The sequence below is a fragment of the Phragmites australis genome, chromosome 7 (genome assembly GCF_958298935.1).
Source record: "Phragmites australis chromosome 7, lpPhrAust1.1, whole genome shotgun sequence".
Lineage (NCBI taxonomy): Eukaryota > Viridiplantae > Streptophyta > Magnoliopsida > Poales > Poaceae > Phragmites > Phragmites australis.
The window spans coordinates 33,866,007-33,879,807 of NC_084927.1; the positions used below are offsets into that span (position 1 = coordinate 33,866,007).

Below are 13,801 nucleotides of genomic sequence, written 5' to 3' on the forward strand. Positions count from 1 at the left end.
ATGATTTACGTAGAAAAAATAATAGTAGATATGAAAAAGTTAATTACAGTGCTGTTTCTTAACATATTCACTTTATGTTTGTGAACTTTGTAAAAATCGTAGAGAAATTAATAAAACTCTAAATAAAGTGAAATAAATTTTAAAGATCCTCTTAAGATACGTTTCACAGAAAAAAAAATATGTGTTTGCATGTTAAACTTTTCATTAACATGAGTTAATAACTGAGCCGCACGCTTCAATTTTTTTTTATTTTTTTAAACTTCCTCCCTATAGAATATGATGCAAACAACATTATTTTTGAAATGTTTTTTTTTACAGAAGGTCTTAGAATTGTGTCTAGTTTTTTTAAAATTTTTAAATGTTTTTTATTTTTTCGAATTTTTCGAATTTAAATTCAGTTACCGTTTGGTTTCTGAAACTGAACTGAACCGAGAAATCGGTTATCGCGATTTTTACTCAGTTACTGTCGGTTTTTAATCCGTGGTTTGGGAGCCGCTTGCACAGCTGAATCACCCGCAACGAGGTCCCGCGCCCGCAACGGCGATCAAGCACGGGCGCAGCGCCCAACCAACGCGGGACGCCGGGGGAGAGGCGGGCAAATCATAGCGAACGGGGCGTGTAAACTAGCCGCGCGCGGCAGGCGGCACAACGGCTAACCGAGGGTGGCCATGGGGCTGCACTGTGACATGCCCTCTCGCCACCAAAATCCCCGTGGGATCAGTAGCCAATACTTGTAGGGAACACCGCGGCGCGTTTGCATCCTCTCCCACGGTGCCGGCGGGGCTCGCTGGCTTAATGACTTTAGCCTGCCTATGCGCTGCGTACGGCCTATAAACACCGTTGTATAGAAGAAAATTCTATAGAACTCTTCATAGAAAGATGCTCACAAAATACTAATTCATATTGTCATTTTCCTGATTCATATTGTCATTTTCCTGATTCAACAGCTGATGCGTATAAAAGAGAGAAAAAGGTCACTATCGTGCTGAGAGAGATAACCTTTCGAAGCACCCAGTCCTATAGAATTTCCAGCAGCTAGGCCATTTCTGCCTCTCCACCCACCACTACTGACGAGCCAACACAAAATTATGAGATCCCAAGCCGTCTTACTTATCAAACACATGAAGACGACAAGCAACACTACCGCACAAAAACTTGGCCAAGTACAGTAGAAGGGCTCTAAAATCTTGATTTCAAGTCTAGTACAGCTGATATCTTTTGCAATGCGTTTCCAAACAGACCAAGCCGTGGTCTCTGCATCCTCGATATCAGCCACTGGTAATCTTCCAGCGCCTTACCTGACAGAGGTTCTAAGAACTCGCATTTCTCCAGGATCTCAGACGGTGGTACTCCCCTGACAAGGTTCGTGTCCAGCTTCGGCTTCCTTTCGTTTAGATCTTGAGGGACCTCCGGCACAGGGTTCTCGAGGAACATAGGCGATGATCCTGGGATGACATCTTGGCGAAAGGGTAGGCTTCTAGCGCTCTGCAGGCAGAAGTCGAACCACTGGTGGACAAGTGGAGATGGGCCTCTTGTTCTGCCACCAATTCGGTCAGTCTGAAATCTTGTGGCGCATGGTATTGCCTAGAGTGCACAAAACCAACACAACCAGTAAGATAGAAACCTAAGTTCAATACGACAAGGTATTATACATCAGAAAACCATAACATACCCATAGATCAGCCCATAGGCTACTGCCTGACTTAGGAACAACCACCGCAACATTAGACATTCGTTTTGCAGCAGGGATGACATCGCTGCTCCAACCCACAGCAACCCATACATCTCCAACAGCAAATGACTTCAGATAGTTCATGCTGTCAAATAGCTGGACCTACCAGGGGCAACCAAACAGAACACATCGTATTTCAGAATCTTTGGATTGTCGCTTGTCAGAGAAATGGATGATTTATTTGGTGTATACCTGCTTTTGTAGTCGTATAAAGCTTTTTAACACTGCTTCCTTGCCGCCACAGACTTCTGCTTCCATGTCCATCGTGTTGTATGATGATCCCAGACGCTTCAGGACTGCACCAATGACCTCTCTAGGAGAATCAACCATTGAAATCTTCCCAGCAAGTTCAGGCCTCCACAAATCCTCCCAATCCTATAGATAACATATCAATATATGTAACATCTACCAGGTTATCACAGTGATATGTATTTACACAGAATGCCACCTAATCACTTATAAATCACATGATAATCTATCTCAATCAGCACAAGCAAAAGGCATAATTCAGTGCAATGTTACATATTTTCATTTCACCCAGGAAAAGAGAAAAGTGTTATGCTCCCTTATTGAAGGATAAATCAATTTCAGCATGCTTGTCCATGGAAGTTTAGGGTAATGTTGCATATTTCCCCACAAAGTTCACCTGTATTGGCTTCAGGTTATGCCTTTTGAACTTATTTTTCTTGTAAGCAATGACCACGGTGCCCCATCTGTATGGAACCCCCCAAACTGGGCCATTAGGATCTGCCTCTCCGTTCTGGTTCCTGCACAAATGAACCTGATAGACTATAGTGAAAATGCAAACTATACAGAAACTATGCATTGAGTTTGTAATCTAAAATTCAGCAAGCAAATTGTTTTCCAGGGCACTGCAACATCACCAACATGGGCCAAAGAAGATATAAGCATTGTCAAGAGAAACTAAAAGCTTCAATTCTCACCTTCCATCTGTCACTCAGGCTATGAAACCAATCCTGTTCTTCAGCATTCTGGACAGGCTCTACCAATCCCCTACGGATGGCATAGCCGAGCCAAGAGTCCCCAATCGAAACAACATCAGCTGCCATTGCGGACTTCTGCTTAACTTGACCCTTGTCCAAACATTGTGACATCTCAGTGAAGAGCCCATCAAGACTAGGGCGGAGCTCAGGGCTGAATTTGAGCCTCTTCCCCTGAGCTTCAACAAAATCCTACAAACACCAACAGGAACATCTTACAAAATTTCACAGTATACACCATACCATGCTTCTGGCTCCAATAAACTTATACTATCATGCTATGTTACGATTTAGCTTCTAATCTTACAAAGGAGATGCATTGCTTGCGGTGGATGAGGAAGACCGGACCTTGATCCACGAGGGAGGGAAGGAGCCGCGGAGCGCGACGACGCGGAGGGGCACGGAGAGCGCGTAGGTCTTGGTCTTCCACTTCTGCAGCGCGGCCTCCCACTCCTTGTCCTCTTCCTCCGCCGCCTCCTCGACGGCAGCGGCTGGAGGGGGCGGGAGGGCGTTGGCTCGGGCGAGGGAGGGGAAGAGGAACGGACACACGGCCAGCTGGAGCACCAGTGCCACCGCGGCGTTCAGCGCCAACTGCCAGCCGCCGCGGCCGGGCGCGTCAGTCTGGCTGCCGGGTGAGCGCCGCGAGGGGGCTGCGGCGAGCCGCTTCGGCCTGCGACGGTGGACGCGGAGTCGGAGGCGGGAGGCGGGCAGGTGGTGGTTGGTAGGGTAGTTGGGGATGAGACCGGGGAGGCGAGGGTGGTGGGGCTGGGCGAGGAGGAGTTCGAGCTGCCGCCCCTCCATGGCCAAGCAGTAGTCAGTTCCCTCGTAGTCGCCGACCAGGCAGTGGCCTCTCCGCCTCCGCCGATCCGATGGGCTTATCCAGTTCTCGCGCTTGCGGGCTATCTATTACCTTAGTAATTACTAAAAAGCATACAAAAAATTTATCACGTTAATTATTAGTAATTATTAAAAAAGCATTCTCCTTAAATCTTAAACTTAAAAATTATCACGTTAACCCTTATACCTAGAAATTACGAATCCTGGAAGGGAAGTCATAATAGTAGGAAGGAAACTTCCCTTGTAATAATAATAAAAAAAGAAACACCTAAAGAAAAAAAATGTGTACTTGTCGATCCCAGTGCACAGTTCAAAAATTCGTCGAAAACATGTTGAATATCGCGAAATTCGGTCAAATCGGTGGGGTCTGAATTTGTAATGCGATCGAAATTCGTATTTGAATTAAAAAAATCAAATCAGATTTTAAAAAATAAAAATTACATAAAAAACTAGAGACACATCTAAAACTATATGTGAAAAAAATTCAAAACAAATGTCGTTTGCATCAAGAATTATGTGCTCAAACACTGATGGATTGAAAAAAGGCAAAAAAAAAAATTGAAAAATACCGAATGCACAGTATAAACAGTCTGTTCGGCTCAGCTGGATGGATAAAATGGGAAGAGCTTATTGTCTTGCTCTAGTACCTCTCTGGCTCCCCAAGCAGCCCCCTGGCGACCGCTCGCTCACTCGGCCAGATCCATCGCCTGCTCGAGGAAATCCGCAAGTGCAAGGTCAAAAATCGCTCTGTATATAGTGCATATCGATCGACCTTCTCCGGTATTCACGGTTTTAAATGCAAAAATGGATCACCTAAGGAGCCGACAAATTTCGAGTTAACCGCTCGGTAGGTCGCTAAAATTGTCCCATTTTTAACATTATGCGGTCGGTTATTAGTTTGTGGTCCTGTGCAATTCAGTTAGGGTTCAATTCGTTCCATACTGATCGCATTTTCTCCATATTTGCTCAGTGTTCGTTGATTTGTGGTCGGTTATCAATCTTGTCCGGGTGGTTAGGGTTGGTTCCAAGTGGTTAGTGTCGATTAGGGTCTATTTTTAGTTCGTTAGGGTTGGTTAGTGTCGAATAGCATTTGATATCGTCTAGTACTTAGTTTTGTTCAATGTTTATTCAGTGCTGCAAGCTAGTATATGCATAAGTGTAGAAGACAATGTGAACTTTTGGAGTGCTAATAGGTGATATGTGTTGTTTTGCAGTAATCGATGATGGATAGAGATATAGTGTGGGAGCACGGGGACAACTTGTACTCGGGGTTTAGGTGCAATTACTGCAAGAAGGAAAAGAGAGGCAGTAGTGCCACAAAGTTGAAATAATATTTGGCAGGGCGCGGATTGAATGTTATAAGTTGCGATAGGGTGACTCCATATGCGTGTGATTACTTCAGGTGTCGGACCCCTCCTTCAGGTCATCTTGTGCAACTCATACCAGTCTTTAGATCAGTAGCTGGTACGCATATATTTCTAACAGAATTAGACATAACAAACATACATCGATTAAGTACGATATTAGGGGACAATAAAGATTCGTAAGCATAATTAAATAAAGCCTCACAGCACAACGGAAATAACACAAAAGCGACTCATGCCCTGTCGGCAACTTGAGTGCAAAAGAAACCAACTTTTCTATTCTTCATCTTCACCTTCGACGAAGTCAACCTTTGGATCATCTGAATCCATAAATAGCAAGAGTGAGTACATAATGTACTCAGCAAGTCCTACCTCAAGGGGAGATATTAGATGTATATAAGTAAATCAAGAATAAGGCTATAGAATCTTTAGGTTTTGCAGAAAGCTAGTTTTCGATGCAAGATTCAATTCCCACAAAAGAAGTGTGGGAACTGGTGGGATGGAAGCTAGTTTTAACACTCTTAAAAGCATTTTTGAGGATAACACATAAGTCGAGCTTATGGGGGTCGTCGACTCTGGGGGGAGATACTTCCATCCCACCAGTTCCCACACTTGTTTTGTCGGTGGACACACAGTCCAGGATACTCAAGGCACATAGCTAACCCTTTTTGAAAACACGGGCACATTGCCCACTCACACGCCAAGGAGATACTCACGCCAAAAAACTAATCATTGTGATCGAACCATAGTATATCCTTGACCGAGGACACGGCTATTTGGATAGGTTTAACAATCTGCAGATGTTGTACACTTTACCCACAAGATATGCACAGACTCCAACCTTAGCAACTGATGAAACTGTCATAACGAGACGCAGCATCCTCACAACGTAGCCACAATATCCACCAATGGGGCACTAAGATACCAAAGGTCTTAGAAGATCCACAGGAAGGACCACTTAGCAATCCCAAGGCTCTAACACAGCCTTAACAATATCACCAGCCGGACCTTGGGTTACGTACTACCCAAGTCTTCTCCTGGTCCCCCGTTGCCACTACCGGCCTCCGAGTGGGTACCGAGCTAAGTTGAAGGGGTTAGGTCAAGTCCTGCTCATTCAGGTCATGAGGTTGTACGATTGAATACTAGCTAGGATGTCACAGCAAACCGATCCTTATACGACCGAGGCAAGTGTCTCCCAGCAAGAACACCATAAAGGCGAACCTTGCTCTAAGATAGTTCCCACCTTTGTGGGCTACCTTACTCACACCCGTCAACAATACACTAGAGTTTTTCAGGAACACAAATCTCACACGCGCACACACCAAGCACACAACACTTCACTTTTTTTTTTTTGAAAATGTATGATTAACATATGTAATTATCCTGGTTTTTTCTTTTGAGCAAAGCAATCCTAAGCATGCTAGTAAACAAACAATCATTATAGTTAATGTTGGGGGCCTTCTAGGGTTTCAACGGAATAAAGGCGATAATATAAAAGCATGGCATAAACAAGCTAGGTCATTACTATATTAGCACATTCTTTAAAATTACAGTCATTAACTTAAGCATGCATATCCCTATAATTTGAAACAATAGCTCTACGAATTGTATTTGAAAACATAGGATCAACATGATCAACAGTGTAAGACTTGCCTTCGTTGAAGTCCTCGTCCGCTCCTTCTTTAAACTCCGGATCCTCAGGGTCTTCCTCGAATGCACCTTCCTCTAACAAACGCAACATATGACAAAAGCGCACACACAAATAATCAATCAAATGATTCTATTAAAAACTAATTAAATTACAAAAATTATGGAATTAACATGATTAGGTAGATCTTGAATTTAGATGAATATCGGTGGAAGAATCGTCAAAAACGGAGTTAGGACGGAGGAGAAACGAGCTTCGGAAGTTTTGACGGGAGAGAAAATCAGGAAAAAGGAAAAGGATAGAATATTACTAGAATATTCTAATTTTAGAATCGGCTCAGCTCGGGATCGGCTTGGCTCAGCGGCTTGGTGAGGGAGAGAGAGAAAATAAGGGGGAGAGAGGGGGTCAGCTCGGCAGATCGGCCGGGAGAGCGAGAGGGTGGGAGGGAGGGAGGCGACTGGGCAGCGGTGAATGACGGTGGCGGGCTCTAGTGACCGGCAGAACAAGGCGGCGGTGGTCGGATCTGGCCCGGGTGGGGGCGGATCTGGCCTGTGAGGGCGGGGCGAGGGAGTCAGCCAGCGACGGCGAAGAGGCGGCAACTGACGATGGCAAACAAGGCGGGCTAAGGTACGGTTCTCTGGTGGGAAGGGAGAGAGAGGGGTAGGTGGTGGAACTCACCGGCAGCGGCTTCGGTGCAGTGGCGGCGGCTGTGCTCGGAGAGGAAGAGAGAGAGGAAGTGGAGGTGATACTGTGCGGATGAGGGAAGAGGAAGAGGCACTGTTCATCTTTATAGGGGCGACAGCATGGGCACGGTGGCTGCGCGGGGCGTGAGGAGAGGCGAGGCGCGGGGCGTGAGGATTGCCTGCGATGCGCGGCAACGGGACAGGCGACGCGGCGCAGAGCAGAGAGCGGCACCGGGTCACGGGGAGAGAGAGATATTTTTTTGATTTTTTTCTTTCTGGGAGAACACGGGTGTGACATGAGGCGTGAGCTTGATAGGACAAAAGATAACAAGAAGAGAAGGTCTGAGGAGAGGCATTGGTGGCAACAGGCAGCTACCCACATAGATTTGACAAGTAATAATGAGGAGACGTAAGAGGAACAGGTTCAGCATGATATGGCTCAGTCTAGGGAGGAGGAAGAGTTTAGGAGGAGGGTAGGTGATTTCTGGGAGTAGGGAAATGGTAGTGGAAGTGCAAGAGGAGGCAAGACCCTAAGTTTATGGTGTCCCTGATGCTCAGTCACAACCTTCTATTCAGTGGGTTTATGAATAGTAAGATCCTGAGTTTTATGTCATATTACAAGGGTAATGGTCAACCACTTCTGTATGGATGGGGCAAAGTTGAATAGAGTTTAAGGCTGAGTTGCTATCTACACGAGAAATAATGCTCATATCCACCGAGAAGTACAATACAACCTAATGTAATCGCCTCGATAGAAGCTAGTGGTACTGAAGATGCTGAGCTGAGTTGCAATTTAGTATCGAGGAGCTTGAAAAGTTATTGCTAAAAATGGCTAGTAAACAACTTGTCTCAGTCAGAAATAATAAAGCGAGAAACACCGTGCAACTTCACAATGTTATGGAAGAAAGGTTGACCAACCTGGACAACAGTATAAGGGTGTTTCAAGGGTAAAAAATGGGCATAATTGGTGAAATGGTCAACCACCACTAGGGTCACTGAATAGCCATTTGACTTAGGTAACCCCTCGATGAAATATAAAGATATGTCTTGCCAAGAATTTGCTGGTATAGGCAAAGGTTGCAAAAGCCCAGGACTGTGACAATGCTCATGTTTTACGTGCTGACAAATCTGACACTGCTTCACAAAGGAGGCTACAACAGATTTGAGACCATACCAATAGAAGAGCTTACTTATGCGTTGATAAGTTGCTTGCACCCTAGAATGCCCCCTAACAATAGAAGAGTGGAAGGTTGAGAGAATCTTTGTGTGTAAAGTTGAGTTATTGTCGATCCACACTTGTTGTTTCTTGTAAATCAAGCCATCTTTCAAAGAAAATCCTTGAGCATTAGGACTCACCACAGCCAATTCTTTGAGCAATTGTTGGGCAGTAACATTAATTGCATATGAGTTAAGAATTTCCTAAATCCACACAGGTGTGCATACTGAAATTGCTGACAGCTCAAGAGTATGAGTGACTCTAGATAATGCATCAGCCACTTTATTATCAGGCCCTCTTTTGTACTGAAATTTGAACTGTAAACCAGCAAGCTTAGCCATAGCTTTCTTCTGTAACTCTGTAGATAAAGACTGGTATTGGAGATGACATAAACTTTTGTGGCCAGTCTTAATAATAAATGGCCCCCTCTACAGATAGCTTCGCCACTTTTCTATAGCCATAAGAATTGCAATGAACTCTTTTTCATAGATAGACACTTTTATTTGCTTTACCTAGTGCTTTGCTATAAAATGCTATGGGATGTCCATGTTGAGAGAGAATAGCCCCAACTCCAGTATCACACGCACTATAAGGCCGATAATTGATTGGTGCAGCAACTGGTACCAAGGTGATGGAATGATCATAGCTTCTAGAAGGGGGCAGACCTTTTGGATGTTGAAACACATCATCATATTGCAACAAGAAAGTTTTGATTACTGCTGGTATAGAAGTATCAGAATATTGAGTTTGTGGATTGGTTGGTTCAACCACTGCTAATGCCCATACAACATTGCCTCTGAACCATTTATCTAGTTGTTCAGAAAAGAGTTCTTGCAACACAACAGCATCAGTTAGAACAACACCTTGTAGTTTGATGATATTACCCTGGTACTTGAATTTTACCCATTTTTCCAACCAGTCACAGGTCATTGGTCTATACTGTTCTAACCAGTTCATGCCAAGTACCTTCACTTCTATGGGTTTGATGTCAGTCACATTGCATTGCAGCCTGTAGAGCATCCTTTTGTTTAGAAAAGTGTGAGAACTTCCTATATCAAATAATTGTAATAGCACTTGGTTTTACACGAGAGGTCTAAGCTTGATGACCCGAGAATGTTCCATGCCTGTAATAGCATTGAGAGACACATATACCTCATTTGATGAAGGGAAGGCCTCATGAGACTCAAGGAAGTCTAGAATTTCATCAGATAAAATTTCACCTCTATCTCCACCATCTTCTATTGCAATAAAATTCAAATGTGGTTGAGCTGGTGGCTGACATTTGTGAGTGGGAGAGTACTTTTCTCCACACTTGAAACATAGACCATGAGCTTTCCTATACTCCTTGAGTTGTCTAGCCTTCCAAATATCACCATAGGGAAAAGGTTGTTTTGTGTCAATCTTAGGAAGGCCACTTGGTGTTGATTTAGCCAAGATGGGCCGAGCTGAAGTTTTCTTAGCTCTGTCTAACAAATTCTCTTGCACAACAACAAGTGTAGCAGCTTTCACTAAAGTATCAGGTAGCTGAATTTCCACATGAGCCTTAAACTCTTCCTTCAGGCCAATCACAAACTGAGAAACCAGAAGAGTATCACTAATAGACTTGTCCTACAAGCGAATATGGTAAACCAATTGCTCAAACTTCTTTTTATACTCATCAACAGTTCTTGTTTGCTTTAGAGTTAATAATTCCATCCCTTTATCTTGGTCGGTTGTGATCTCAAATTCAGATAGAACTGCATGTGTAAACTACTCCCAATTCTGAGCACCATAAAATGAGCAGCGCTGCCTACTAAATGCATGGTAGAAGCCGTGACATGGAAAGCATCAGGTATCTGATAGAGAGTGAGGAACGCCTAAAACTTATCTAACCAAATGTGAGCATCAGTGCAATCAAATTTAGGAAAATCAATCTTAGGTAGCTAATTACGTTTAGGTGCAGTCTCTTCAATCACCCCATGCACTCCACTAGAAACATGATCAGCAGGAATATGAGCATTGTTCAGAGTGACCTGAGAAATCATTGGAGAATGAACTGATGTTGGTGGCGGGGTGGTGGTGGTGGTCGAGCTCCCATTAATCCTAACTCATCACATTCTGGAATTGTCAGTGGTGCTAGCGTTGTCCCCTTTAATGCGCGGTCTAGGAGAAGTTGCTCCTGCTGAACTTGCCCGAGCGATGTCATGGATAGGTCCACCTTCGTCTGCACTTGATCAAGTCGAGCAACCTGATGGGAGAACTTGCCATCAAGCTCTATGAGATGAAGCTTCACTTGATCAATGCCCTCCATCTTCTATGATAGTAAGTTAAACTTCTCATCAAACATGGTCTTCAATCTCAACTCTAGTTCGTCCATCGCCTCGACGATTTGCCGAACGTGAGCCGCTTGTCACCGCTGAAACTTTTCCTGCTCCAAACCGATTGAACTAGTGTTGGATTTACAGCTCTCAACCCGAAGGTGGACGCTAACCAATTTCGGAATTACCAATCAAGGCTGAGAGAATCGAGGAAAAAAATCTGCGCGCAACCCAGGCTCTAGATACCAATTGTTGTGTCCTGATCACCTATGAAAAAGTAATCGAGGAACAACAAGGGTTTGATAGATAAGTTGAGGGGAATTTAGTATGAAAGCATGAACACGAGACTAAGTTTAGAGAGATTTGGGGAAACGAGTACATATGTTTTTCTTTATCGATGCCAACTATATTACCACCTCAACCCTTCAAAGCATTCACACAGCCTGACCGGGCCTTACACCAGCTAACTCTATTACACGGCTCATGTCCTAACACCTTCGAAAAAGCACTAACACACGTGAACTAAATATACAAGTGTCACTCCGGTGCATCTTCAGTCATGACACTAGGGCTCGACCATAGCGTGTTCTCGATCTGCTTCAATCACAAGACATGATAGCTTCAACTAGGACGCCATGCCCAATGCGGGCTTCGACTATGACGCCATGGCAGCCGTGAGCTTCAATCACAATGGTGGTTCGCCCAAAAAGAGCATGGGCCTGTAGCACGACGATGTCACGGGCGCTGGCTTTGACTACAATGGTGCTATGGACAGAGAAAACATTGCAACAAATTCGGAGGTAAGCTATAGCAATCTATAATTATCTTACTGAATAATACAAGGTTCAGGTTCAGCAAAACGGTTTGTGATTGCATAACTTTAGGGGTTTGTTTGGTTCTTGAGTATATTGATAATTTATCTATTGGTTCTGATATAAATTTGCTTCATGTCCCATGTCCATGAGTTTTGCCATTCACCCTTACGGAGTCTCATATGATGTATCCACATATTCCAGATTAGTGAGAGCACGCACAAATACACAAGGCATAAAATCTAAGTAGTACTTGCCAAGATCAGATAAAAACATAGTATTCAGAGTAGAGCTTTATGCACATTATCGATCTCCAAAAGCAAAACGAGTTGTGTGTGTGATTAGTGAAGTATGCTCGATCTAGTAATACAAGAGGATAACAAAAAAAAGAGACCAGATGACTGCTTAATACAGTGCTACAAACTTGATTAATATATAGAAGTTAAGAAGGAACAAACAATTGTGACTTGGATAACAAAGCATGGATGCACGCAGCCATGCGCGAGACGAAATTAGTGCTTGGTTGCATGTCGTCAAATACGGTGCCGACGACGTCCTCATAGTGAAGGCTCTCCCAACCGGAGTGCCATGGTGATCGGACCCCACACAGGACATGGCGTCGTGGAGCATCGTGAAGTTGTGGTCAAGGTCCTTTCCATTCGGCGCGCCGTTGTAGTAGAAGTCAGACCAACCATGTCGTCGTGGTCGAGGTCGTCTCCGGCCAGGCGCATATTGGGAGCAAATGGGGAGCCCAATTGATGAAGCAGACCTGTAGCACGCCATGGTCGAGCCCTAGTTGATGGAGCGAATCGAGAACAACAACCCTACAACCCTAGGGCCTTATTTGGAAGCATTGTAACCTTTTACGCATGTAAAAATGGTTTCCATCTGTAATTTCTTGTGAACAAGAAAATCTTTTCCCCTGGTAAAATGTTGCTTAGGTAAAAGCACTCCATCAACTAAGCTGTAAAAGAAGCACATAGAAAACCGCAGAAGAACTGCGGTGCTCGTCTCCATGAGCTTGCCGCCGCTTGGCTCGCTGCTTTGACAGAGGCTCGTTGTTGCAAGACGTGCAAGATCGATGAACTAACGCGGACTCGCCGTCGCCGGCTGCGTGGGTTCAATGCCTGGAACAACCAAGCAGACAACATTAATGCTTCACTTGTGTTGCGCCCGATTTGATCCCAAAGCATCCAAAATCTGAAAGCTGACTAGATTAAAGAAGTACCAAGTGATTATAGCATCAAAATGGACCTCATACTTGAAATAATTTCAGATCAAACCTCAAATTTGAGCTGTTGTGCTCCCTTCCCCTACCGCGACCAGACACTCCAGCAGCCAACATGGCGCCCTCACGGCCAATCGCGCGACGGCGCACCTCATGGGCTGCATGTCCACGTGCCGCGCCTCCGAGATCCACATCGCGGTGGTCCGCGCCGGCGTTGACCGTGACCAGGCCGTCGACTTCCGCCTCCTGCGTGCGTATGCCGTAGCCGGCCGCCACGACCTCACCGTAAACCTCCTCTGTCGCACGACCAACCCGACTAATGCCTTCTACACCTTCACCATCCACGTGCACTCCTCCCACGACCTCCATCTCGTCGGCCTCGCTCTCCTCTTTGATATGCTACCCCAGGGCCTCCTCCCCACCACCACTACGCTCAATGAAGCCCCGCCGCAAGAACCAAGAAACTCAGCTACTCAACAACATGGGATAGAGTTTGGCTCAATGTAGCAATGAGTCTTCGATGGAATCGCCCGCCGCTTGCCAGCCGTCTCCGAGGGTTGCCGCCACTCGCCAACCATCGCCGAGGGTCGCCGCCATGGTCGGTGCTCGGCTGAGGTGAGCACGAGACTCGGTCAAGCCCGATAGATGTCGTTTCATTTTTCAGACCGTGTTACACGTGTTTTTTATTCCGACGGAATGAGCCCAAACCGTTGTAAAAGAAGTGGGCTAGGTTAGCCCTCCTAACACCAATTTCCAGCCCACTCTGAAAAAGTAATAGGGTCTGTAATTTACAGGGGAACTTCCAAACAAGCCCTAGTCGTTTGCCGATTCCCATCATACTTAATGACTTATATGGGAGTAGGAAATGGAACGGTTAGTTATTGGAATCCCTGGATTAATGAGGTGATTAGTGAGATAGGTACATAAAGATTAGTTAATGGAATCCCTGGAGTAATGGGGTGGAGAGGGTTCATCTGGTCTCG

General features: G+C 45.0%; 1 protein-coding gene across 1 annotated transcript; it reads right to left on the reverse strand.

Moving 5' to 3' along the window:
• Positions 1-883: 883 nt before the first annotated feature.
• LOC133924903 (uncharacterized) lies at positions 884-3,636 on the reverse strand. The gene is made up of 6 exons (XM_062370637.1): positions 3,082-3,636; positions 2,677-2,925; positions 2,379-2,513; positions 1,925-2,107; positions 1,673-1,834; positions 884-1,584 (listed from the first exon to the last, which is right to left on the reverse strand). The coding sequence occupies exons 1-6, from the start codon at positions 3,532-3,534 to the stop codon at positions 1,180-1,182; spliced, it is 1,587 nt and encodes a 528-aa protein (XP_062226621.1). The 5' UTR covers positions 3,535-3,636; the 3' UTR covers positions 884-1,179.
• Positions 3,637-13,801: the final 10,165 nt, after the last annotated feature.

What these genes read in the sequence shown, in the direction of transcription:
- LOC133924903 (XM_062370637.1), bottom strand. Translation starts at nt 3,534, where the DNA reads ATGGAGGGGCGGCAGCTCGAACTCCTCCTCGCCCAGCCCCACCACCCT. An exon ending in GCCTGAGTGACAGATGGAAG is followed by an intron (nt 2,514 to 2,676) that starts GTGAGAATTGAA and finishes ATAGTCTATCAG; the next exon opens with GTTCATTTGTGCAGGAACCA. An exon ending in TTATACGACTACAAAAGCAG is followed by an intron (nt 1,835 to 1,924) that starts GTATACACCAAA and finishes TGCCCCTGGTAG; the next exon opens with GTCCAGCTATTTGACAGCAT.